Here is a 26,171-nt window from a genome sequence, read left to right as displayed (position 1 = left end):
GTGCTTGGGGCAAGAACCCGAAGGACTGGCAACGTTGGGAGGAGCCAGCGGTCGAGATTAAGTTGCAAAAGCCGAAGGATACGAAAAAAAGCTGTTTGTTACTCGGATTCACCTGGCTTTGGGCAGCCATTCGAGCTGCGTTTTGAGGCCAGTTAAAAAAACCCTAGGAAAAGAAGAGACGGAGAAATCCCAACAGTGAATCGGCGTCATCAGTCCCCAAATTCCACACTTTTCCTCTTCTCCTTGCTCTTTTAAAAAAACATGGTACACTACGCTACATGGTACAGTACAGCTCCAGTACACTACAGTCCCACAGCAAACACATCCTGAGGGTAGCAGCATCTGCTTGCATCCCAGTTACAGCAAGTAACGTTCTGTTAACACTGTTGGATACAACTCTCCAAAAGTGCATGAAGTTTTCCTTATCAATTTTGATACGAACATAGCATTTTAGAACAGAGATTTTTCTGGGAGTTACAATTTAAGATTTCCCTGAGATGTATCAAGTTTTCTTTACGAATTTTCAAACTAAAAACTTCAGAAGTGATGCAAGCAAGTTTCACCCCTCAGGAAAGGTTGGCAAGCTTGGAGCTGTACAAAATCCACATCTACATCACAAGAACTACTGGAGAAGCTGGTTTGGAACATGGTTGGACATCTCGCCATACAAGCTTGGTGGTTTCGCATCAATTCGAAAGCAAAACTTTCTAGCTTCAACAGTAAGATTGTGTCAGGAGACTTTTTATTCAAGACTTTAATTTCTTTGAAAGTAGCATTTGTTTCTAATTTGGATCACTGATGCATTAATAAAGAAAAATAGTAGCAGCAATGTTGGGTTTCTTTCAATGTGTATTTGTGTGGGGAAAAATCCATTCCACTACCAAACCAGCATCTTTTAAAAATACAAAGAATTGTCACTTTCAAAACAACAAATGTCACTGAAATAGGTTTCCAAGTGACATATCTATAATACCTCTCTAAAACACTCTTGAGCTTTTTAGACACCACAAGGTTTTAACACATTCTGGCAAGTTGATTTCAAATTTTCAACCGCGATCTTTCATTTGCAAAGTATTTTTCAGTAGGTGATATGCTGGTTATGTTTTTAAAACTTTGTCTGGTCAAGTATTGCATTCCACAATAGACAGATCATTGCAATGAATGGTGTGAAAATGCCCAGGAGAAACAGACACAAGAAGAGATATGGTGACAGTTTCTATTATTCTATACGTATGTTGGAACAGAAACATCCTCAACATCATGACTTCTGTAGTAGCCAATGCTAAGAGATTAACAGAAAAATTGCTCAAGCTCTCTCAACACCAAAAAAAAATTGCAAGAAAAACAAGAGAAAGAGATACAGCTTAAAATATTCAATTTGACTCATTCAAGACATGTCTGTACTGTATTTGGTTACTTCTGACGAGAAACTGATAGTTTTTTCTCGGTAGTAAAACCGCCTTTATAACATAAGGCATGAAAAGATTCAAAAGTATTGTTGCCAGAGTTGAAGTTGCCTGTTCCAAGAACGAGGAATGGGTCCCAGCAATAGGACAGCTCTTCCGTCTCTTTATCACCACAATGCAATAAAAATAAAAATTCAAAAATCCTTTTTGTTTCACGAAAGAGGGCTATTCCTTCATCCACACAAACTGCACTTTCAGAAAATTTTTCAACTTTTCCTGCCCTGTCATACTGCTGAGACCTGGTAGGTGGCACTGCTGCGTGTGCCCTGCCCTGTGTGACTTACGTAGGCTGGAAGCATTCCGGCGGTGCCGGGCCCGATGAGATACTGGTTGTGCAGGAGGCCCACGCCGGGGGGGAGGTTCGGAGGGGCTTTACCTGGAAAAGGGGCGGCATTATGAGGTTGAGAAACACGCGACACAACATGAGGGCCTGTGGGCAAAAGAGAGAGACAGAAAAACCACAGCAGTTAGACAATGTTGGAAATGTGTTTCTTTTTTACAATACAAATGATGTTGGCAAGATTCATCAGCCATGTACAAGTTGACTTCACGACAACTCAGTTGAAGGAAAGTTGAATGTTGTAAAACATCATCTGAATCTTGAACCATCTAAAATCCTAATTCTGCTGTACTGCATGACTTAGAATGCAATTGTGTGCTGTGTAAGGAATCAGAACCACTTGTACAACAAGATTTTACATACAATTTCATATACAGGTTTCTTATATACATGTATCATCCACTTGCTTGTTTGCATGTATAGTTGTAGAAGACCTTACGAAAGTCAATGTACTTTTGTTGTGTCGATAAAGATTGTTGTATACAGACTGTATTTAGAGTAAAAAAAACAAAAGAACGCCCATCCTACCCGTGGTGCCTAGCGACCCCTTGAGCGAGGGCGCCGTTGTCGAGGTAACGGATCCCGTCGTGGCGAGCCCCAGCGCGGACGTGAGGCCGGCGGATCCTGTGGACTGGACCGTGCTGGACTGTACCGAGGTGCTGCCGCCCGTGGTGTGACTCCCCGCCATCGAGTGGCTCATGTGGTCAAGGGAAGGCTGGAACAAACCAGTGTCAGTCTTCATGTCATTAAAGACTTTAGTTTCAGGACTAAAGACTTTACTTTCAGGACTTAAGACTTCATAATTATACACAAGCTTTTCCCTGTCTACAGCCAATGGCATCATACATACATGTGGTCAAGGGAAGGCTGGAACAAACCAGAGTCAGTCTTCACATCACCACGACTTTAGACTTTAATTGAATTATACATAAGCCTTTACCTATCTACAGCCATCATACATACATACACATGTGATCCAGGGAGGGCTGAAACAATCAGCGTCAGATTTCACATCACAACGGCCACAGGTTTGACTATGGAGACTTGAGTTTCAGAATTATACACAAGCCTCTTCTTGTCAACAGCTATCATAACTGCCACAAGTTTAGGAGCAGGCAAATTAGAACACCTTCAACTGAACATAAAACCAATCGTCAAAAACTAAAACAACTGAATCATACTCTTAATGTCTTAGGTTCACTTTGCTTGAACTGTGTGTCTTCTACAACAGTTCTATGTCCGATGCTTCATTTTGAAAACTCTGCATCTTTGCCATAAATTTGGGTGCAGCCAACTCAAAGACTCAAGAAAATAAAAAAACTAAGAAAAAAAAAAAAGATTTCTGCATCTCCCTCAGCTTAGCTCATCATCATGCAGGCGTGTGTCAGAAGACCCCAGAAGGCTTTCATCATGAGGAGACAGAGGCACAAGCAAATCATAAGGAAAACAAACTCAGAAAACTCAAAATCTGATGGTACGGAAGCATGAAAAACAACAAAAATATATGGCTACTCAAAAAGAGCTGTTCTTATTCTAACTATGGCTAACTAGAAAAATAAGAAATTGGCTCATTTAGCTCAAAAAAGCTGAATGAAGATGCAGCTACCTGATTGGACAAGAGCTGTGAGTGTAGGAAGGATAAAGCTACCTGATTGGACGAGAGCTGTGAGTGAAGGTTGGATGAAGCTACCTGATTGGACGAGAGCTGTGAGTGAAGGAAGGATGAAGCTACCTGATTGGACGAGAGCTGTTAGTGTAGGAAGGATGAAGCTAACTGATTGGATGAGAGCTGTGAGTAGGAAGGATGAAGCTACCTGATTGGGTAAGAGCTGTGAGTTGTACAAGTGTAGGAAGGACGAAACTACCTGATTGGATGAGAGCTGTGAGTAAGCTACCTGATTGGACGAGAGCTGTGAGTAGGAATGATGAAGCTACCTGATTGGACGAGAGCTGAGTGTAGGAAGGCTGAAGCTACCTGATTGGAGGAGAGCTGTGAGTAGGAATGATGAAGCTACCTGATTGGACGAGAGCTGTGAGTAGGAAGGATGAAGCTCCCTAATTGGATGAGAGCTGTGAGTAGGAAGGATGAAGCTACCTGATTGGACGAGAGCTGTGAGTGAAGGAAGGATGAAGCTACCTGATTGGACAAGAGCTGTGAGCGTAGGAAGGATGAAGCTACCTGATTGGACGAAAACTGTGAGTAGGAAGGATAAAGCTACCTGATTGGACGAGCTGAGTGTGTAGGAAGGATGAAGCTACCTGATTGGACGAGAGCTGTGAGTGTAGGAAGGATGAAGCTACCTGATTGGTTGAGAGCTGAGTGTAGGAAGGATGAAGCTACCTGATTAGAGGAGAGCTGTGAGTGTAGGAAGGATGAAGCTACCTGATTGGAGGATAGTTGTGAGTCATACAAGTGTAGGAAGGATGGACCTACCTGATTGGAGGAGAGCTGAGTGTAGGAAGGATGAAGCTACCTGATTGGACGAGAGCTGAGTGTAGGAAGGTCAGGATGAAGCTACCTGATTGGTTGAGAGCTGAGTGTAGGAAGGATGAAGTTACCTGATTGGATGAGCAGTGAGTGTAGGAAGGATGAAGCTACCTGATTGGACGAGAGCTGAGTGTAGGAAGGATGAAGCTACCTGATTGGATGAGCAGTGAGTGTAGGAAGGATGAAGCTACCTGATTGGACGAGAGCTGTGAGTGTAGGAAGGATGAAGCTACCTGATTGGACGATTGCTACGAGTGTAGGAAAGATGAAGCTACCTGATTGGATGAGAGCTGTGAGTCGTAGGCAGAGGAGTCCTTGAGGCCGCTGCCCAGCTTGTTAGCCGCGGAGATGGCTGAGCCCTGGATGGTGCTGGTGTGGCTCCCGCTGGTTTCCCTGTAGCTGTGGTGACCTGACGAGTGCGACGTGGTGGTGTGGGGCGCGTACGACGAGCCTGGGGGGAGAAACAGCAACTTAGTATTAGTAAGTAACGTAAAACAGTCATCCTCAATTGAGGTTAATGCTTTTCAAGTAGCCAGTGCAATGCAGCAAAGCTACACTGGCTACAGCTCACGCTTTTGGCCAAGCACACCACCCGATAAGTGTGATTGGGTTCTTTTACGTGCAGAGGTTTGACGCTTGTGGCTTACACAGCTCCCTCATACACAGGGCCGCCGGCTTTTCATCACAATCCAAAATTACTTTTCAGAAGCTTCCAAAAAATTTCAAAGGAAGTACAACCCCACTTTAGGTCTTTCGAGGATTAACTACAAAACGCTAGAGAATGCCACACAGAAATGGCACAAAAGAAACTGAAAAGAAATACATAAACCAACGAATGTTGCTGAAACATACATGACATCCTTGGCAGCAGCAAACGAACAAACAGACAAACAAACAGACAAACAAACAAACACACCCACCTGAGAGGCCTGATGAGACAGCCTGGTGTGATGACAGCTGTGAGGCCGAGGTCGCGACCCCCGGCGGCGGAGGCAGGGAGGACAGGGACGGTTCGCTCTTGTTGGAGCCCAGAGCTGTCGGGGGGAAACAGTCATGGGAACTTTGTTATTATACAATGTCTGTTCATTCAAACAGTCTACTTCTCCTAAATTTCAGAAAGATTGCTGCTATCAGCATTTTTCAGACCAAGACCAGGGGGCTAAACGAGAGAAAAAAGTATTCTATACAAGTAATAAGAACACACAAAAAACAGTCCAGATTCATCAGCCATGTACAAGTTGACTTCACAACAACTCAGTTGAAGGAAAGTTGAATGTTGTAAAACATCATCTGAATCTTGGAGCATGGTCGACAGAAACGAGAACTGACTAACGGAGGAACGTACCGTCCATGCCGCTGGGCTGTGACCTCTGTGACCCCACCAGGGGGCCAGTCTTCCCCTCCATCTGCGATGACGGGAAGGGAATCGGTTCTGGACCCGTAACCTTGGTAACAGGGCACAGGGAAAAAAGGAGGATTCAGAACCTGCTGTTAGGCACAAGGGCAGTTACACTAGCTATACAGATGCAGATACAGAAGCCGGTGTGTTATACAGTCTATATAGGTACAGTCATTTTCAGAAGTCCTAGAATACATGGACTGAGATTGTATGGTCTATGGACATAAAAACAGTGATGCTGAATGATTCTTGGTTCATCAGTGGCAAGCCAATGGCTTCACGACAACTCAGAAGAACATAAATGTAGGTTGGGAAGTTAAGAAAGCTATTACATCATGTGAACCAAAATCATTGCAGTCATGAAGTAGAGGACTGACTACAAGGGCTATCAACAACTAAAAGAACTATTTCTGACTGCCTTTGGATGTGTCCACTGGAGGAGCTAAGTGTCTTACCCCAAGTGCTTCTCCTATACGTCTTAAGTTTGACCTGAATGTCTTTAAGTATCTTGCCTACAGATCTTAAGTCTCACCTGAATGCCTTTGGATGTGTCCTTCTGCGGGGTGTGGTGCGGAGACTGGTACGCCGACCTTGGGGAGGGCGTCTCGACCGCGGGCTGGGTCGTCTGGGTCGTTGCCGTGGAGCCCGTGGACATGATGGACTGCAGCGACTGATCGTTGACCCCTGACCCCGCGAACCCTGACCCATACGTTGTGTCTCTGCAAAATGGCAACAAATGAAACTAATTTTCCTTTGTGAACCTGGCGACCAAGACAAACATTTGTGGTGTTACATGTCAGGGTTCATCAGTGAAGAAAATGGCTTCATTACTCTCAGAAGAACGAAAGTTAAAATTGACATCATCTGAACCCTACAAAAGCATCATCTAACAACATCACTTGCTTCTTAGCAGCCATCAACAGATATTCAGAATGACATTGTAAGTTTTCTCTGTTTTCTGCAATATGTGATTTTTTGGAAGTTAGCTCATCTAGATTTTTTAGATTCAAGGCTTGTGATTAGGTTTTGCTGACTTTCTACTTTATCTTTTACTCTATTCGTGTACACAACTTTATTTCTGCACACCTGAATCTTTAGAGCGTCTATTCCCAAAAATGAATTCATCAATGCTTACGTATTCGTTGCGGTGAGTCTACTTCCGCCCGACGTGGACACGCCCAGACTCGACGTTCCCAGCAGACCGCTCGTCCCGTCCGTGCCGAACCCGAAATCCAGCGCCGCGGACGAGGACTCGGAGCCGAAGTCCATGGCGCCGAACTGGATGTCCAGGCTGTCCACCGAGTACATGGATCCTCCCGGCATCTCTACCGCTGACTCGGGGATCTGGGGTGGGAGGGGGGCAGGATGGGTTAGGCAGGGCTTTAGCAGCTGTTAAGGGGGCTGCCACACTGTGCATGTATCAAGTCCGTATGAGTTTCGTATTGAGTTTGGTAAAGTTTGCATCCGAGAGGTAGAGTTTTCGGCTCAATAACTAGGCTGCACAAGAGTGGGTCAAAATAATTGTTCTAAAAAGTCTTCCCCGTAAACTTTACCTGAGCCAAAAAATGTCAAAAGGACTTGATGTACGCACGTGTGGCAGCCCCCTTACCAACAATCCTACTGAAAATAGTGAAATTTCTGTGGACATTCCTGCTGTACTTTAATCTAGTTTTGTTCTTTTACATTTACAATCATTACAGAATAAGTGACAGGAAGTTGCAAATATACGACATTTATCATCACAACTACAAGAATCAAAGGTGCACAGGAGATTTCATACACTATGTTGTGGTAAGTAGGAAAAGGTAATCATTCAGTTTAACAGGCACATTTTATCACCATAACTGTATTTCTTTAATCTTAAGGGATCACAAAGTCAAGTAACTACAAGGGTTTGTCTAACCAGTAAGAAGGCAAAATGCATTACAGTACTTCAATCTTCAAAAACATTACTTCTTTAACTTTAAGGAATCACACAAGTAACTACAAGGGTTTGTATACCTTGTTAGAAGGCAACATTACTTCCTTAATAATAATGAATCACACAAGTAACTACAAGGGCTTGTTTAAGAAGGCAAATACAGTAAATTACTTCTTTAAAAAACATTACTCTAAGGAATCACACAGGTAACTACAAAGGTTGGTGTAACCCGTAAGAAGGCAAGTATATCCCAAGTGAACTCACAGCGGACTTGCCCACCTTGGATGGGGGTGGCATCTTCCTCCTGGGGGGCTTGGCCTGTCTGGGCCCCACCTGCGCCGAGTTCAGCGGCTGGGGGACCGACGACAGCGCCGGCTGCACCGACGACAACGGGGGCTGCCCGGGCGCCTGCGACCCCCCCGGCGCAGCGGACGAGGGGGGCTGGATCACCTGCTGGAGGCTGGGGGGGAGCTGGGCGGGTCTCGTCTGGGGGGTGGGTACAGGAGGGGGGTACAACAACATACAGAACTGAGTAACACTGAAGAAAGTAGCACTAGTGTCTTAAACGTTGACATAATGATTCTTGGTTCATCAGTGGCAAGCCAATGGCTTCACGACAACTCAGAAGAACATAAATGTAGGTTGGGAAGTAAAGAAAGCTATTACATCATGTGAACCAAAATGAATCGAATCAATCCAACAGAGAGTCGATCATACAAAAAAACATGATATGACTAGACTTTGATTAACAGTTACAAATAGAATACTGAATCTAACTTGCATGTGAGGGTGGGAAGGTATTATTCAGGGGGTACTGTTAAAGGCGGTACTGTTTAGGAGGTACTGTTTAGAGTGGTAATGTTAAGGGGAAAGGGGGGGTTGGTTACCTGTTGGTCTGGAGCCTGGTTCTGCTGCTGAGCGAACGTCATCGCCGGCATGGAGCTCCCGATTGACGTGCCCAGCGACGTACCCAGTGATGTCATCCCCAGAGAACTCGACCCCTGCTGTAAAAACAACGTCAGGGAAACTTGCAACTTCCTACAACAATCTGGGCTTTACAAGCCAAGGTCTTGTTATACAACGACAATCGATTTCCTCACTGATATCCTGCTACTTTCACAAGGCATATTGATAATGAACTCTACTATCCCTTACAGCAGGGTAGCATTGTGGCAAGAAGTCTCAAAATATGAAGGATGCTGAATGCAAAACCCATCTACTGAGTGTATAGTCTAAGAACAATAAGTGGATGATACAGTGATTTCATCATGGTTTGAAAGAGAACAGGAGGATAATACAGTTGTCAGGATGGTTTGAAGGACGATAAGTAGTTGATGGAGTGATACTGAATGATTCTTGGTTCATCAGTGGCAAGCCAATGGCTTCACGACAACTCAGAAGAACATAAATGTAGGTTGGGAAGTAATGAAAGCTATTACATCATGTGAACCAAAATCATTACAATCACATTTGGGACTCTGTTTCCCTTGCTGAACACTACCGCATGTTAAGTAGAGAAGACTTCATTATGCCCTTTTGAAAATTTAATTGTAAACATCAGTGAGGAAACAACCTGTTGTACAAAAAGAACTTCACTTGCAAATTAAGCATACCAACCTGATGAAACTATTCACAGAACAGTTTGTGCTATCTGCACTGATATCACACCATCTCATACAGTCATAGTCAAAAACTCAAGTTAACCTTTCCCTTCCAAAAGGCTGAGCCAGGCACCAAATCTGTTGAGATAAGGTGCAACTCAGCAGGTGCAGGGTTAAACAGGTTTCACTTGGGGCTTACAGCATTATGTTTGGCTTCATAGAGTAATGTTTCAGTTACATTCCATGGTTTTATCAAGGACATCTTCTTGACTTTAAGGAGCGTTCTCTAGCCAAGTCTGACAGGGCTTTGGATGGGTAACAACTGTAAACAGCTAGGACACTGGTCTACTTACATGTCACATGGACAGAGGATGGTTAAGCTAAGATATGTGCAAGCTTCTACCTTCAGTTTCCTCTTGAGGCTATTCTTTTCTAATACACATAACTGTGACTGAACTTAGACATGCACACATTGTCTGATCTTAACAACTTAAAGCCATAAGAAGTTGTCAGTCAGCCTTAAGAACATCTTCAACTGTGGTTAGTAATGTCTCAGCACTCTTAAGGTGGGGAAGCATCTCAGAAGACTTTCAACAAACGTAGGTGTTACTGTTAGTTCTCAACCATCTCATCAATTTCAAACTCTTTAAAATAAGCAATGTACAATTGGGAATCACAGAACTGGGATTAAATGCTCATCCAGGCTACGTATGATTTGCTGTTGATTCCTTTACTCTCTGTACACTAGAAACCTGTCAAAGTTCCCCTGAAAAGTACTGGTGACGCATAGCAAGGCTGAGACTGGGGTTAACTCTTGTCTTCCGTTATTGTTTCAATCAAAAAGGAAAACAGTGTGCTGAAAAACAGACATCTTTCCTGCATCAAGGTCAGAAGCATCACCTCTATGATGCTCTTTTGATTATGAAAAGGGACTTTTTAAGTTCCAATTGAGGACCCACTCAAACTTATGGATACAGTGTGCAACTGCTGGCACCCCCTCCCCCTCTAGGATTTGCCTTGACAGGTGCCTAACCACTCAGAGGAACACAGAAAAGGAGGGAGTGTTTTTCCTTGTTTCTGCTCATAGGATTGGAAAGGAGATTTCACTGTGGTCTAGCTTTGCGGTCAAAACAATACTGTAGAGTATGTAGAGCTGCTGGCACCCCTTCCCCCTCCAGGATTTGCCTTGACAGGTGCCTAACGGACTATGTTTGTCACTCAGAGGAACACAGAAAAGGTAGGACAGGAGGGAGCTTCCACGTGAAGGGAGGGGTGTAGGACCTCGGGTTACCTGCAACTGACGAAGGAAATCTACCTGATGTAGACCCTGTGACGGCGCCGTGCCCAGTTTCCCCATGTTGTCGCCCATTGGACCGTACGACTGCGGCCCGTTCGTCTCCGCCGCGCCCGACGACCCACCGTTCGGATTCAACAGCTTTGCCAGGTCGATTCTGGGAGGAACAGGGAACCAGGGAAAAAAGAAGAGCTTTAAAACCACTTAATCACCTGGTCAGGTCTGAAAGGAACAGGATTAATCATGGAAAAAAGAAGGGTTTTCAAACCATCATAACAGCCTGGTTACTTCTAGAACTTTGGAACAGGATAATAATTTAGAAAAAGCTTTGGTCAATTCTGGGTGGAACTACTGTAAATTCCTCTATTTTCACTGGTAGGAGTGAGGACTGAAAAGAGGTTTTCACTGTGTTTTGATTCCTTTACTCTCTGTACACTAGAAACACAACTATACTGAAGCACTTAAATGCATTTATAAGCATAAGCAGTGTCCCAATTCATGGTGCTTCTCCATAAACCATTGCAAATATTTCAAGATTTAGAGTATGAACAGACTTGCATTAACACCACAATCCATCCACTTCTCCTAGGAAAAAACTTGTTCTATATCTTTACTATAACAAATGGATTCATTGATTCTTGGTTCATCAGTGGCAAGCCAATGGCTTCACGACAACTCAGAAGAACATAAATGTAGGTTGGGAAGTAAAGAAAGCTATTACATCATCTGAACCAAAATCAATGAAACAAATACAACAAAAAATCACACAAGTCAAATTGGGATGGGTTATTGTGCATGACAGCTATATCTACAATAGTCAAGACTACAAACCAAATTGTGAAGCTATGGGAATAAAATAAGTCGCAATACTGTATGTTTGGAATCTTAATACTCCACTTGGGCAATGCCTCATCAAATGTCTGTCTTTTGCAGATAGGATTCATGCTGTTTAAATCATTCCACTTTTGCTTCTACATATAAAAAAATGCTTATTAATTTTCTCTTTCTCCTGCTAATTCTGTAACAGTAAGGACAGTTTCTGACCTCTCTCCCTGGTAGGGCGTGCTTCTGATGGGTTCAGGGTTGGGCACAGGTGCGCTTGGCGTGAACACCTTACTCTCCGACAACTGCAGGTGAGAACAGGTGAGGTCACATCAGGTGAGGTTCACAGAACATGAAATATGACACCTTAGAAACACTCACAGAAGTAGATATAAAACATGTACACACTGACATAGCTTACTGTACGGTTGGGAACATAATGTTATTGAACAACACTACCGCAAGCAAATCAGAGGACTTAACTTCTTTTCTATAAAACTTTCGTCTTTAAAGCTAGCAGACTATACGTTTTAACACAAGAACCCTAAAAGGTATGACTTGGCTTGTTTTTAAAAATGCAAATTTCATTCATGTCTTCACTAAACAAAATGTGAACTTTACTATAGTCTCTATACATGAACGTTAGCTTTAAACAACTTTGGTGTTCTATCAGCCTCGTGAGCTTGGTAAGCTGTAAGATTCTGAATCTGACTGCCCTCAGCTCTCATAATCTGAGGGTCATCGGCCAACTGTCTGTACCGGGGGAACCTCAGGGCAGGGGACGGACGTGGGAGGGCGGGGCGTTACCATGGGAACTAAGGAGGAGGAGGGGTTGAGGGGAGGGGGGCCCGTTGGTCTCCCGCCGGTCAGACCAGCCTCCAGGCAAGGTTCACATCACTGGGCAGTCAGTTCAGTACAAAGCATTCTTTTCAACTTGTACACTACACTAGGGAGTCATTGTTTTTTCCAGAAACATCAACCTTGCTAAGGCCTATGAAAAACAAACTATGGCCACACTAATTCAATTCCTTGGTTCTTGGACATTTTATGCAGACACTTAACAAGAGAACATGAAAACAATGGGGCAAGGAGGAAAAGTAGAATCTGACTTCCTGAAACTGTGTGTTACTTTCTCCCCGGACTCTGTTTTCTCTCTCTCTCTCTCTCTATCCAATTTAACGTCTTTTGTTCCCCATCATCTGGGGGTTGGACGTGCTTACACATGGATGGGGAAGCCCCAGAACTCCTCATCAAGTGCAAGTCCTTTTTTGTAGCAAGAGTTTTTACGGCTGGATGCCCTTCCTAACGCCAACCCAAACCCTACTGCTGGGCTTAGGACATGGGAAATGTGTGTTAAGTGCCTTTCCCAAGGGCACAACGTCTGGGTGCATGTCCGGACATGTCTGGGTACTCCACCGGGGATTGAACCTGGATCTTATTGGTTCATAGCCGGATGCTCTGCCACTGTGCTACACAGACGCCACACTGTGTGTTCAAATTTACATTCAGCACGATATTTTCTGGGAGCTACATTGGAGTGGGCTAACAGTACGACCATGTAGACTACTGACTTTAAGTTACTGTACTTTAGTATTTTTTTCTTCAATTCGTAACTTTGATAGAGATTGATGCAAATGACTTTTGCCTGGGGTTTCCCCCCTGGGCACAATGAAAAGCTGGTGAAATGGACAAACAAACAAACAAACAAACAAACAAACAACTGACGTCTCCGGTCCAGTCCCCGTCGGCGCCCCAGTCCTCCTGCGTCTCAATCTGGTCTGGGTTCCACGTACCTGGAACAAACCACTCTAATGAGCAGGGGTGCTCGGTCAGACACGGAACGTACCACCTTAAGACAAAAACAGGACTCGAAACACCTTTTTTTTGGCTACCTACAATTTTGCAAGTTGCCAAAAAGTTATCAATTTTTGACCTAACGTTTTTTCCGCAAATGGCCAAGGCAATGTTCCAGTTTTACTGCAACATAAGCTTTAGCACATTGTTGGTTAGCTTGATTGTGATTCAGGCCTGACATTTTTTACCATGCAAGATTACAAGTTGTCTATACTTAAACTTGAAATCTTGAGAGATTTTTGTGCAAATTGTAGGCGGGTGTTTCCAGCACCAAAGAAGCAATGACAAACTGTGAACTTGCTCAAGAATCTAAAAATGTTTTGGGGCACACATGAACATGAAATTTGCAAGATTTCTTAAACGGAACACATCTTTAAGACACCAGGAAAGTCTCTCACCTGACTCAGTGTTGGGCCAGATGTCGGATGTTTTCTCTGTCTTGATCTCATCTGGGTTAAACGTACTGCAGAAGGGGGGGGGGGGGGAACAAAAATGTCCTTTAAGTACTCACAACAAGGAGCAAAAACAAACCTTCCTCTATCTCACAATAACAAATAAAAAGCATGTAAAACTTCTGGACCTAATCTTGACCAGACTGGGCGCTGATTGTCATACATATGCAGATGCTTTATAGTGTTTTAGAAGCGATTCTCAATAAAGAATGTTATAAGGAGCAGGCCTCTAGTTCTCTCAACTTCGCAGTTTGCACTCTCTTCCTAGATTAGACATGCTTAAAGCTACCTACTCCAGCACATAAAACACATTTGCAAGGCTGGAGTCAAATTTTCAACTGTGTTTTCATAAATATAAGACATAGCACAATTAAATATTGTGCCAGTTAAAACATGCTATTGTCCTTATTGAAAATCTACCATCTGCTGAACAAGTACTTTAGGACCTGTACCTAAACCCGTGTACCTGTACTAGGGGTGGATACCGGTTCAGCTTAATAAGGTCCAAGTCCAGGTTTAGGTCCAGAGATTTAGGTTCAGGTCCAGACCTGAACCTGTCTAGTTGACATGTTTTGTTTTATTGAACCAATAGTAAGCATAGCGAATTAAGACTGACATGCATGACTGTAAAAGTTTTCTTGGTGAGAAGACTTTAAAGGCAAACCAGTATTCAATATTTGAATGTTGCACTTATTTTACATTGTATATGCCTTTTCTTCTCATAGGGAGACTCAAAACACTTTTCATCAAACAAAATAGAAAAATACATTTGTACTTTGTTCAGGTTTTTTTTGGACTCAGGTTTTTGGCTTTCAGGTTTTTTGGACTCGGTTCTTGGATGTTATATAGGTCCGAATCAGGTCCAACAAACCGGTATCCACCCCTAACCTGTACCTAACATTTGTTTACCTACAACTGCTCTAGACGTGCTTCACTGTCGAGCTATATTGCTTTCCACTGTGTTTGCATGTTGTGACAAGTGTGCAACTAACCCGATCTTTGGTCCGTCGTGTCTGGGTCTCCCGAACCCTCCTCTGCCTGGTCGTGACGGGCCGTTCATGTGACCTGTGGGGACCAATGGGGAGCCCCGTGAAGGGGGGTTAGTACCAGGATCCGACATGAAGCCCTACACTGCAGTTTTGTCCCTGACACGGCTGTTTCCAACACCATGGCATCTGTGTAGCGGTGGTGGACCCCCTAACATCCCTTCTGTAAGTCCCCTCCTTCATACGTTGACATACCAACTGTAATCGTCAGTTCCTAACTGATAGAAACGCTATCCATTTCCACCTCACCCAACAGTTGTTGTTAAGGAAGTGCTGCACCAGCTAAGGCCGTGTTACTTCTCTCCTAAAATAGTTGCCTTTCATGTTCAGGAAAATATAGCACACAAAAACAACATGCAAACATAGGACCATACAGAATGGGAGTCAGTAACAAGTGTACATGAATAGGGTGAGATCTGAAAACTCGACAAAACACTACAACACACGAAGAAATGGGACAACAACAGCACACAAACAGAACAACAATAACACAACAACAACAGATGGACGGTGTCCTTGCCCTCAGTTGATTTTGTTGTGTGCTCACTGGACCACTGCCTCAGCACTGGAACAGACCCCAACACAAAAACAGTAGGGCAGACTAGGACCAGGGAAAACAGAACCAAGGCCAGGAAGCAAAATCAAGAGAAAGGAGGTTTGTACGAAAAGTTGTAACAACGCAAACTGGAGCGAAATGTGGAACGGAAACTGGGGGATCTGTCCACGGCACCGGGCCTTTCCTCAGCATAACGCGTCTTTCTGTCATCACTGGGCAAGTCTTACTAACACTAGATGGACACATGTCACTCACTGCACTCACTAACACTAGATGGACACATGTCACTCACTACAAGCACTAACACTAGATGGACACATGTCACTCACTACAAGCACTAACACTAGATGGACACATGTCACTCACCGCACTCACTAACACTAGATGGATATGTGTCAAGCACTGCATTCACTAACGTTAGATGGATATGTGTCAGTCAAAACAAGATGGGCATATGTCAAACACTAACACGAGATGGACACAAGTCAAGCTGGTTATATGGTTTTATGTCAAGCACTGTAGTAAAACAACAAGACGGACTCTTGTAAGGAGCATGGGGATAATAGAGTCGAGCCCGTTTAAGTCATTGTTTATCAGAATTCTTCTTCAAAGATAGTGGGTTTGTGTAACCCCAGTATGGACTTCTATACCTTTTTTACCTTTGTGTAAAAAAAACATTTCCTGGTAGAAATATAAGTAATCAGATTGGTTTGCTGTTAGAGAAAAACTTAGTAAGACCAGTTATATGACTGTCACGCACCACAATATAGATTGTACTTTCAAGACAAGAGTGAACAAATATCTCAAATGGCCAAATCTACTGTAGCTGTAAAGCTGTGCATCTTCTGGATTCATGCAGGACATCTGCACAGAGAAATGGTCCATCTTATAACAATTGTAGCTCTTTCATTCAACAAACAAAACTGTGCTAATCAACTGAAGTCTTTGAATTTGGAGAATTTTGTCAAATATCTGACAGGGATTTTAGGAGTTTGTATGGATATTGAAAGCACTTAAGTTGGTTCTGATTGTAATTTAGTTTGTAGGTGGACCACAACACTTTAGAAGGAGAAGTGAACTTGAACTTGCAGAAACAGAAACTTGATACGCACCAAACCTGCCCGGTCGCCTGTCTCCATCCCTGTCACCACGGTTACGCCTGTCGCCACGCCCTCGCCCGCCTCTGTCTCTGCTGCCCTCCTTGTCGTCCGCCATGCCGTTCTCTCTGGGACGTGCTGCAAGACGAACAAGTGTGCGTTTTTTTACTAAGGATGGATTTTACACAGCGTACAGGCAGACAGTAGTTATGCAAACGTGTGTAATTGTGTGTTGTGCTTTTTACAAATAAGACTGGCTTTTACACTGCGAACAGGAAGACAGACAGAAGGTATAGTAACAATATTCATCACTTGTGATACAAAACAACAATTACAAAGATCGTTTTTGTCATGTTAGAATGGTAAAAGAAAACCTTGCATGTTGTTTTACAAAGAATGGCTTTTACAAGGCGCACAGGCAGACAGGAGGCAGTGTAACAATTTTATCACTCTTGTGAGACAAAAGAACAAAGTTAAGAACATCTATCATATTAAAATGTGAAAAGGAAACCTTGTGTGTTACAATACAAGTAGACATGCTACTAAATTGCAAGACAAACAAGTGTTTTTACTAACAATGGCTTTTCCACCCAGTACAGGCTGGCAGAGGTTATTGCAAGATGCTGGTGTCAATTTTAATAGTGGTAAGAAGCTAGTCTTGAATATGTTGTATCCTTCAAACACCTAATTATTACAATGTCACAGCTCGTAACAGCACCTGTCTGTTGCAGGTAATTTTGAATGTTATCTATACCAGGGCTCGAAATACTGGGTCCATGTGTCAATATTGCCGAAGCAAAATCATTCCTGCCTGCCACAGTGTGATTTCTGTGCGTGCGTGCTTGTGTGTGTGTGTCTATGAGAATGTGCATATGCAAGTGTATATGCATGTGTGTGGTATGTGTGCATGTTTCAATATAGGCAAGCAACCCTTACATTCTCCCTAGACACAGCCATGACATGCGAGTGTGTGTGCACGTGCGTGTATGTGTGTGTGTGTGCATGTTTTGTGTGCACGTGCGAATAACAACATCTCTTACATCCTCCGCGTCCGCCGCCGCGTGACATGCGTGGCGGCCCCCGCCCTCGGCTGGAACTCCCGTCTCTGTCGCGGTCGTCGCGGTTACGCCCTCGCCGATACTCCTCTCTGTTCTCCTTCCCGGGCGGCCCCGAGTCGTTCCCCCGCTGTGTGGACGGAGCGCTGCGGCTTTTCTTTTTACCCGCCGTCTCCCACTCTCCCTGGGGAGTCAGAAAAGATAATAACTCAATTTGTCTTAAGGTTCAACATCAACACTGCTCAGAATACTCAAGAAAATTAAACATGCGCGACAGTTCCAACAGGTACAGGGTCAACCCCAGGTTAAACACTGCTCTCGGCATACTAGTACATGTACTCCAGGAAATTTGACAAGCGAGACAGAACAGGCACAGGGTAAGGTTCAACACTCAAACATCAACAATCCGTGTATTCCAGGACACAAAAATATACAGCACAGTCAGAACAGATACAGGGTCATACGTTTAACATCCACACTGCACTAATACTCCAGGCAATCACATATATGGGATAGTTACAATAGGTACCGGGTCAACTTCAGTCACAACACTGTAAAAAAGGGTAGGGGTCATTCCCGGTGTGGGTGGATCATATAAATCTGTCCGGATACGCAGCTTGTATTCTTCAGTACGAACCTGGTGCGTTACATCATAAGGCGGTTCACCAGGTATGCAATACACAAAATACAAACAAACATGAAGTTGATAAGACACGCTGGATCAGTTCTTACTTGGTCCTGCTCTCCCTCCAGCAGCATGTTGATGGCTCGGTTCGAGTCCCCATCGCAATCGTGGAGCGCAACTGTCGCCTCGTCCAACCCTCTGCCTGTCACATCACGGACCTGAGGTAAACAACAACAACAACAACTATGTTTGTTTGTTGCTTTTCATGTAAGCACTGACAGTTGTTGCAGGTAAAACTAACTTGCAAGGACAACCCAAAACTTGCCAAATGTAGCAACTTCTCATTTACTACAAATCTTTAAAATATTAATGGTATTCTTAACTTCTACCACCACAATGCATTTCTAGGGTGTTGCTACTGTTGTTTCAACAGCAAACTCAAAGATACCAAAGTCGTGATTTTCACAGCAGTGTAGGTACAGCTAACTAAATGAAGTCCACAGTAGCTCTGTAAGAAAGCGAGATGCCTGACCTGCTGGATTTTCTCCTGCCACTGAGGGTCCTCTGTGCTTGTGTCTGAGATCATCTGGGCAATCCGCATCTGCTCGGATGTAGCCTGGGGCTGGGAACACAAAACTAACGATTAATACATAGTACTGTATATGCCATCATCAGGGCTCGATCTTAACTATGTCCCGATGTCCCGGGGCCACTAAAATTTAGGCCGGGACAACTGAAAAATCTATTTGGGACACTTTAGGGACAATAGGAAAATAATCAACATCAGAATGTCCGATCTCCCCGCGGTAGACCTGATCCGGACCGCAAGCGACCAAAACGTAATCTAAGACGACCACGTCATTTTCAAATGTGTGGCGACGTCAGTTTTTAATGGTAAGTTGCGGGAAATCACAGTAAATCGGCTCGTGTGCCGCTGGCAGCATCGCGCGAAAACGTAAACAATAGCCGAGTAGGTCTCCATGTGCACAATCTGCGGGGCGGTTCCCGACTATCAGAACAGCCGTAAATGTATCAGATTCCCGGGGAATCTCCTTATTTGGAAGTTAACAGTCCGCGGTTGACCAACACAGAAGTTGTTCTTTGTAAAAGATTCCTTTCTCTGTCAGCGCGGGGATAGAATTAATTCTTAACGGTATTTCTGACAAATTTCTAGAGCAAGGTTACGTCATTTTCCCATCCATAACAGCGAATTAATGCACAGAAAATTAATTTTTACAAAGAGAGGAAGATAAAGTTTCAACTTAATTAGAAGCTTCGCCATGATTGGACGATTCGGCTACTGCAAATTTGTGGTACCGCCCACAAACCGCCGACTTTCCTTTTAGCAGACTTTCTGCCGCCGACGTCGCCATGGTCGCGACTGTCATCAAAGGCTGCCGACTGTCAATCAGCGGCAACTTTGTGGGAAAACGCGCGAGTTGGATCTCCGTGTGCCAGTCAACAGCGAACCTCTGACGATTTTACGTTCCCTTAACTTTCCCACAGCGATGCTTGTACAAAGTTTTTATTAGACGGAAGTTCCACGTTATCTGTAAGACGCAGAACAGCGGTTTCGGCTTCCTGGAACGGGCCGGCGGCGTATGTACTTGGGGGAGAGGGGTGACGCGATTTCTTAGACGGGCCAAGGGCCGCGGCAAGGGACTTTCGTATTAGGATTTTCCCCGCCGACCGCCGAGGGAAGATCACCTCGGCGGCGATTTTTCTGGAAACATGCCGGCGTCGAAGCGTACTATACCAGGAATATCGCTTCCAATTTCGCACCGAAGAAAACTTCTGACCACGTGAGCGACGATTGTTGCGCTTCGACTTAGGACAGCCGGACACAGCCAAAAAAAGGAAAACTGGTATCGACTATTGATATTGTTGAGTAGCTAAATAAACTATTGATATTGTTGTTTCTGAGTTTCAAGTTGTCTTTCACCAGAAGTATTGTATGCTTAAGGCAGCCCCCGAACCCCTGCCCCGATGCTGTGAAAAAAACCTGGCGAGAACACTGTTCATTCTTTTCTTCCCACCTGCCACTGATAAAGTACAAGTGGTCCCTGTAAATGTACTAGACTAGTGTCACTCAGTGACTCACTATGTACTGTTTATTTTCAGAAAAAGATTATGTTCTTAAAATGACTTTTTGAAGTTCCCAGTTCCCACTTGCCACTTGTTACATGATAAGACACTGCAGCAAGTGGTCTACCTGTAAATGTGCAGTGGACGTTGCACTACTATCCATAAGATATAATGTAATAAATCTGTTGTTGTCTAATAAAAAAAAACAAGATAAGTTTGAATCTGAGTTGATTATTTCAATGGACAATAAGCTTACACAGCAATACTGTACTCTTACTGAGCTTTACAGTTGTTGTAATACATGATTTCTGAAAATAGGGTTGGGACAGTCCATCCTCACTTCGGGACAGTTGAAATTTATTTTTGGGACAATGCTGGGACAGTAGGGAAAAAAGTTAATTTTGAGGCCTGCATCATACACACACACAACATGAACCTGTTACAACACTGTTTAACTTATTGTAACATTTACACATACATACACACATTATCTGGGAATCTGCATGATCTGCTCTGTTATAGCCTGGGACTGATATAGACTACAAGAACCTGTTACAACACTGTTCTAATATAATCATAACATTTACACATACACAGGGACACATAAACAGGGACACACACACACACACAAACAATACACACAGACACACACACATGTTACTGCCTGCTACAAATTTCTTAACAAAGATGAAAGTTGCTTTCCAAAGTAAAGTTTCATGATTTCATTCATGAAATTAAACGTCCAAAAAAAATAATTTCTAAAATGTCTAATATAGACTCATACAACAAAAGTGGTACAGAGTGATTGTCAGACAAAATATTACATCAACGCATGGATGAATCATGACTAAATCTGAATATGCATGCGCCCAAAATAGACTTCACAAGGACAGGCAACATCTTTATGCATCTTTTCATCAGGAGCAAACATCAGCTACAAACATCACCAAACTGGAACAATTAGTAACAGAGATTCACAAAAATGTAAGGGGCAGTCAGAAGTTCTGAACCATTCCTTCTTGCCTGATTTATAAACTTTAAAAGCATTTTCTCATTATTTTTCATAGCTTTGGTAAGGCTATGCACTGTTGTTCAATCAAATATACTATTAGGCAAGCCAACCACACATGCACAATCAAGCTCCAAACTGATGTTAATTCATTTTAAAGAACAAAGCAACAATATCAACTTCTCACAACACCCTATGTACAGCTTTCCACAAAATACTGTACACATCCTGACTGTACCTTGGCGTCCCATACTCGTACGGAAAACTGGGTTCTGTTCAGATGAAAATGAACCATCCTGGCAGAGAAAATCACTCGGCACAGACTACAGTATACGGTTCAGAGACAAGACTATCCAGGTTCAGATAGCGTTGACCTGTAGCCTGTAGGTGATCTTGTGATTGTCCCAGGCCTGGCCTGAACCTGACCCAGTCAATGGGACATACGACCTTCAACCCCCAGCTGACCCAGGCTGGGATAATATGACCTGTCAGGTGACCTGTCCTGAGAACCGGGTCACATGGTAGACTAAACTTCTAACAGTCATCAGACTGGAGACTTCTGATTTAAAACGATGGGTATGTAACAATTTCTCTTACTTCTCGAGAAGAAAAAGAGGATTTCCCACTTGTGGTTTTTTAATGACAAAAATTATGCAAAAATGTTGCCTTTGTAGATGTAGCTCGTTTGGCTAATGTTTACACGTACATGTTAGCAAACATCACCAGCTGTTCGCGCTTTGATATGCAGTTTTGGCAGGCCTAGATTCTACATGTTTTTGGTACCTATAGATATCAGTTTTCCATTGAAACCACATTACATCATCAAACATAAAACCCTCATGGAAAGATAAAATCAAATCTCGTGTCAAAAAGGGAAGATGACAAGATCTTTCCTGTAGCATACTCATTTGATTACCATTGATTATATGATCAGTGTCTGGTAGAGAAGCACTTTTAACCCAGGCTTTCTCTGAAAACTCAACCTTTTTATCACAAACATGACTTAATTCATTTTTCTTTACAATGATCTAATCTCATCTTGAAATTCTGATGTTTAAATCTGCAAACTTTTGCATGTCTTTACCATTTTTTAAAAACGTTCTGTATTTTGTGTACTGTGTTCATGTATGAAATGGCAACATAACACTAACGGATCCTAATAGCATCATCATTTCTTGGTTATAAATAGATTTATTTCCAAGGTCAAAAGGCAAGGCTGCTAATAAACACCTCATGCATGATTAATGACCCGTTCCATTATGATAATGACTTGTTTTATCACACAGTCTGCACAGCAGATGGAGATGCGATGAGCGCCCAGACCCTAAATCAGTTTATCATCATCTCCGGAAACAAGAGACTTAATAGAAGCGTAACAGCTTTGTGGTGGCTCTTATATCGCAGCCGTCTTGTATATGGTTGTAAGAATGTCCCCGCCAAATAAAGTATTCAGTTTTAACCCAATTTTCAAAATAAGACAGGAAAACTGGATTCGATGCAAACGTCTTTTCGGGATTATCAAAAGTGAATAGGGCATTGTTACACGTCTTTCTTTTACCATAACATTACTGGTATGGACTATAAGTATGGATGCTTTGGTGCAAAACATCAAATAGCATACCACCAATAACAATGGGTTAGTCATGGTCTCTCATGGAACTGAAATGCACTGGAGGTCAAAAAGAATGTATGTTACAGAGGACCTCTGTCATCTGCGACTGTAGCACAACCATTATCACTTTCACTTTCACAAGGCTCAACATATATGCACTTTTGTGCACCCAAATTTGGAGTTGTTCATCTAATTTGTGACTGGGTGCTATTCTCCAAGCAGAGGTTTTGGTGGGGGGGTAGTAGTGGCCGTTTTTTTTTAACATTGCCTCCCGTAACCCCCCGACCAAAACCTTTGCTTGGAGAATAACTGGGTGCACCTGTGCACCTAGAAAGTTGTGTATGGTTGCATATGAAAATGTGCTATTGTACACTAGTAATAGGTAGTATACAGACCATTTAGAAAAAACAATTATACATCTGTTGTATTCTTTGCTAATTTTTGAAGTTAGCTACAGAACAGCTTGAGTTTCAAGTCAAAGAAAAAAGAGGCAGTAATCTTGTATTTCAGTCTTGCTGACGTCCCACTTTAATTTATGTTGTGCAGCCAATTCTTTTTTTCTGTGCAACTAAATTTGTAGGTTAGGTGCACCAGTACACCTGTTTCCCAAAATGTACTTATAGTCCTGCTTCTTAAACTGTGATGAAAGATTTCAAAGATTACAATTTTCAAGATGAATTGCTTTATTTAATATCCATGCTATCTATATTTCCTGATTTGAACTGAAAGTACTGTACATCTGTGCAGGTAGAACTCGTTCTGGATTTGAATAAGTTCAATTTTTCTGCATACAAAATTACAGTTAAACTTTTATCCATTAGTATGACTTGATATTATATAATATAGACCCCACAGTACAGACCTGGCTTGTACAAACCACCCCTCCCTAGAGAACAATAATCTGCTGTTAAGTGACACGCCACAGTAATCCATTACTGCAGACTGTCACACATAATCCTGTACATGTCTTGGGACAGACATGGCAGGCTGGGAATTCTGATAACAAATTACGCCATCTAGAGATGCCAGGGCTACTCAACATCATCAACTATAGACCTTGAGGTGCTGGCGATAGTTAGTAGAATGACTAGTCCACATTTGTCATGTGTGAGGAGCTGGAAGCCTGAGTGTCATCCTGTTTAGTGCCAGGCTCTGCCTTCACAGAAACTTTCTGCGTTCTGGGAAGGCAGAGCCTGGAACTTAACAGGATGACACTCAGGCTAGGGAGCTGGGGAAATGTCGGGTAAATTTCCTCCAATTTTTTCACTGTGCCATCTTAGGAACATTTGCATTCTTTTAGAAAATACATCTTCATTTAGTACCTTAGACCTGCTCACCTAAGGTGTTGTACCAGCCATCACCATATTGTGAGTTTGATGTAAGATTCTGACTGCCCTCAGCTCTCATAATCTGAGGGTCATCGGCCAACTGTCTGTACCGGGGGAACCTCAGGGCAGGGGACGGACGTGGAAGGGCAGGGCGTTACCATGGGAACTAAGGAGAAGGAGGGGTGGAGGGGAGGGGGGCCCGTTGGTCGCCCGCCGGTGAGACCAGCCTCCAGGCAAAGTTCACATCACTGGGCAGTCAGGTTCACACATTTTACTTACTTTCTATGTATTTCTTGACATCTGAACATCAGCATATGTTCCTGGCATCTCACAGTCAATTATGATAGTTGATAACCTGGCAACATTGACAGGGCCTCAAGTAACTTTTGCAAAACTGGCTCATTATCATTTCTGGGGAATGAACCTTGTCTAACTTGTACTGATATGGATACGAGTCCTTATACAGAAATGCTATAGGAATATCAGTGTATACTACGCCGGTTATACAGATAGATAAAGACAGACAGACTTCTTGACAGACACACACACACACACAAACAAAACATAACCGTTTTGCTTGGCTAAGGTAATGAAGGTAAACTACATCAGCAGACCTAACTCCCAAAACATGTCTAGACAGTTCAGTATCAGCTTGCGAACATGTACACACTTGCTACCCCTGCATAGCAGAGGGAGGTCTCAACATGAGTGGAAAGGGGGACTTTCCAACTCTACATGACTCAAAAATTATTCTGATCTTATACTTCCAAATTATTGTATGAATCTTTCAATAGTCTTACTAGAAGCCCAATAGTTCCTACAATTTTACCATTTTGTTCAAGTAATGTATAACATCGTTAGAAAAATTATTTGACGGAGGAATCTTCCACCATACTTCCCTGTGTCGTCATGACCGCCATTTTTCTTCCCAAAGTCTGACCTTTAAAAAATGACGTCTACAGACGCCTTGATGTCGACCCTGGCCGACAGAAACGTGAGGAAAGGTTTGTAAGGTTCTAACCTGTTTGGGAAGGCGCTCAGGCTGCGGGCCTTGCGCTCCCTTGCCGCCGGGCTGTGTCTGTGTCTTGGCCGAGGAAGCTCGGTCCCGATGGCCTCCTCGGGAACCACGTGTCCCCACCGCACTCATCATATACAGTATATACAAAACAACGTATGTACAAAATACAAAATCTGCGGGGAAACAGAGACAAGGAAAATACGTTATAAAAGAGACTGATATTAGTCTGAAATGATAATCAGTGAGCGAAGGTTCGACATTTATTGAAGTTATTGAACACAAACATCATTGATGACTGAGAAGTGAATGGACTGACAAAACGTCGTTTGGCAAAGCGAAAGAGAACACATTCGCAAACACACAAAACCTAATTATCGAGCCCTTTACCGAACGCATAAGGCTTTTCCGAAGAAAAGCAGACTTTTCGGGAAACATTCCTGACATTCCGCGGACTAAGAATGTGTATTTACAGCCGCAGAACCATTTGTGGAAAGGGAACAAAACAGTTTTTCGCGGCGTGCTGTCGCGACGCCATGCTCTCTCTCGCCCGTCGGGCCACATTTCCCCCGACCCTATGGCTTCAAAAAAGGACCAGTTCTCCTAAAAATCGCCCAAAATGTTCCCCACTACATCATCCTCCCAGCGACATCAAGATTATTCCAATCATGACCAACCTTAGTAGAGAAAATAGCGACAATCTAAGGAGCTAACGCCTGTACCTGGAAAATGGGCTCACAAAGCAGAAAGGTCACGTGACATGCATAAAATTTCTGCCGCCATTTCTCACGAAGATGACGTCATGTGTAGCCCTCAGTAAAAATCACCAGACGGAAATATAAAAACTATGAAAAACTGCAGAGTGAAAACCCGAACCTTGGTTAGTAAGACTTTTCTCCGCCTGGATAAACCGTCACACAGCCGGCACGGCAAGCTGGCAAGCACGGGGGAAGTCCGCCTAAGATATTACGTCACCTTCGCAAGTCTTCGGGAATCTTCGTCTGAAGAGCTGACACCGGAAGCCCTATGCTTCATGGGACAATTAGGCCTAAATATACATTTTTCATAAAAGTATTGAAGATGGATATATCATTCTATTCAACGCA

At 43.2% G+C, this 26,171-nt stretch overlaps 1 protein-coding gene and 1 non-coding gene across 15 annotated transcripts in view; both read right to left on the bottom strand.

Annotated features, from left to right (window-relative positions):
* LOC136427137 (ubiquitin-associated protein 2-like) overlaps window positions 1–26,072 on the bottom strand; it is a 36,892-nt gene extending 10,820 nt beyond the window's left edge. For 2 of the 14 annotated variants that reach the window (XM_066415867.1, XM_066415872.1), the window contains exons 1-21: window positions 25,788–25,918; window positions 25,072–25,241; window positions 18,549–18,638; window positions 18,124–18,234; window positions 17,377–17,575; window positions 16,352–16,474; window positions 14,630–14,702; window positions 13,584–13,648; window positions 13,057–13,139; window positions 11,554–11,636; window positions 10,507–10,666; window positions 8,502–8,618; window positions 7,879–8,100; window positions 6,829–7,037; window positions 6,226–6,412; window positions 5,640–5,739; window positions 5,215–5,328; window positions 4,570–4,745; window positions 2,335–2,521; window positions 1,751–1,896; window positions 113–163 (exon numbers count right to left, since the gene is read on the bottom strand). In XM_066415867.1, the coding sequence (XP_066271964.1) occupies window positions 113–163; window positions 1,751–1,896; window positions 2,335–2,521; window positions 4,570–4,745; window positions 5,215–5,328; window positions 5,640–5,739; window positions 6,226–6,412; window positions 6,829–7,037; window positions 7,879–8,100; window positions 8,502–8,618; window positions 10,507–10,666; window positions 11,554–11,636; window positions 13,057–13,139; window positions 13,584–13,648; window positions 14,630–14,702; window positions 16,352–16,474; window positions 17,377–17,575; window positions 18,124–18,234; window positions 18,549–18,638; window positions 25,072–25,200 (2,625 nt within the window). In that variant the 5' untranslated portion in view covers window positions 25,201–25,241; window positions 25,788–25,918. Of the gene's footprint in view, window positions 1–112; window positions 164–1,750; window positions 1,897–2,334; window positions 2,522–4,569; window positions 4,746–5,214; window positions 5,329–5,639; window positions 5,740–6,225; window positions 6,413–6,828; window positions 7,038–7,878; window positions 8,101–8,501; window positions 8,619–10,506; window positions 10,667–11,553; window positions 11,637–13,056; window positions 13,140–13,583; window positions 13,649–14,629; window positions 14,703–16,351; window positions 16,475–17,376; window positions 17,576–18,123; window positions 18,235–18,548; window positions 18,639–25,071; window positions 25,242–25,742; window positions 25,919–25,941 lie in introns of those variants that run through there. The other 12 variants (XM_066415877.1, XM_066415879.1, XM_066415880.1 and 9 more) reach the window with 10 other exon arrangements.
* Window positions 6,495–6,563, bottom strand: LOC136429047 (small nucleolar RNA SNORD59). Its single transcript, XR_010754706.1, has one exon. It is a non-coding gene; the product is annotated as a small nucleolar RNA SNORD59 (small nucleolar RNA).
* Window positions 26,073–26,171: the final 99 nt, after the last annotated feature.

The sequence above is a fragment of the Branchiostoma lanceolatum genome, chromosome 2 (genome assembly GCF_035083965.1).
Source record: "Branchiostoma lanceolatum isolate klBraLanc5 chromosome 2, klBraLanc5.hap2, whole genome shotgun sequence".
NCBI lineage: Eukaryota > Metazoa > Chordata > Leptocardii > Amphioxiformes > Branchiostomatidae > Branchiostoma > Branchiostoma lanceolatum.
This window is presented reverse-complemented; position numbering and strand designations above follow the sequence as displayed.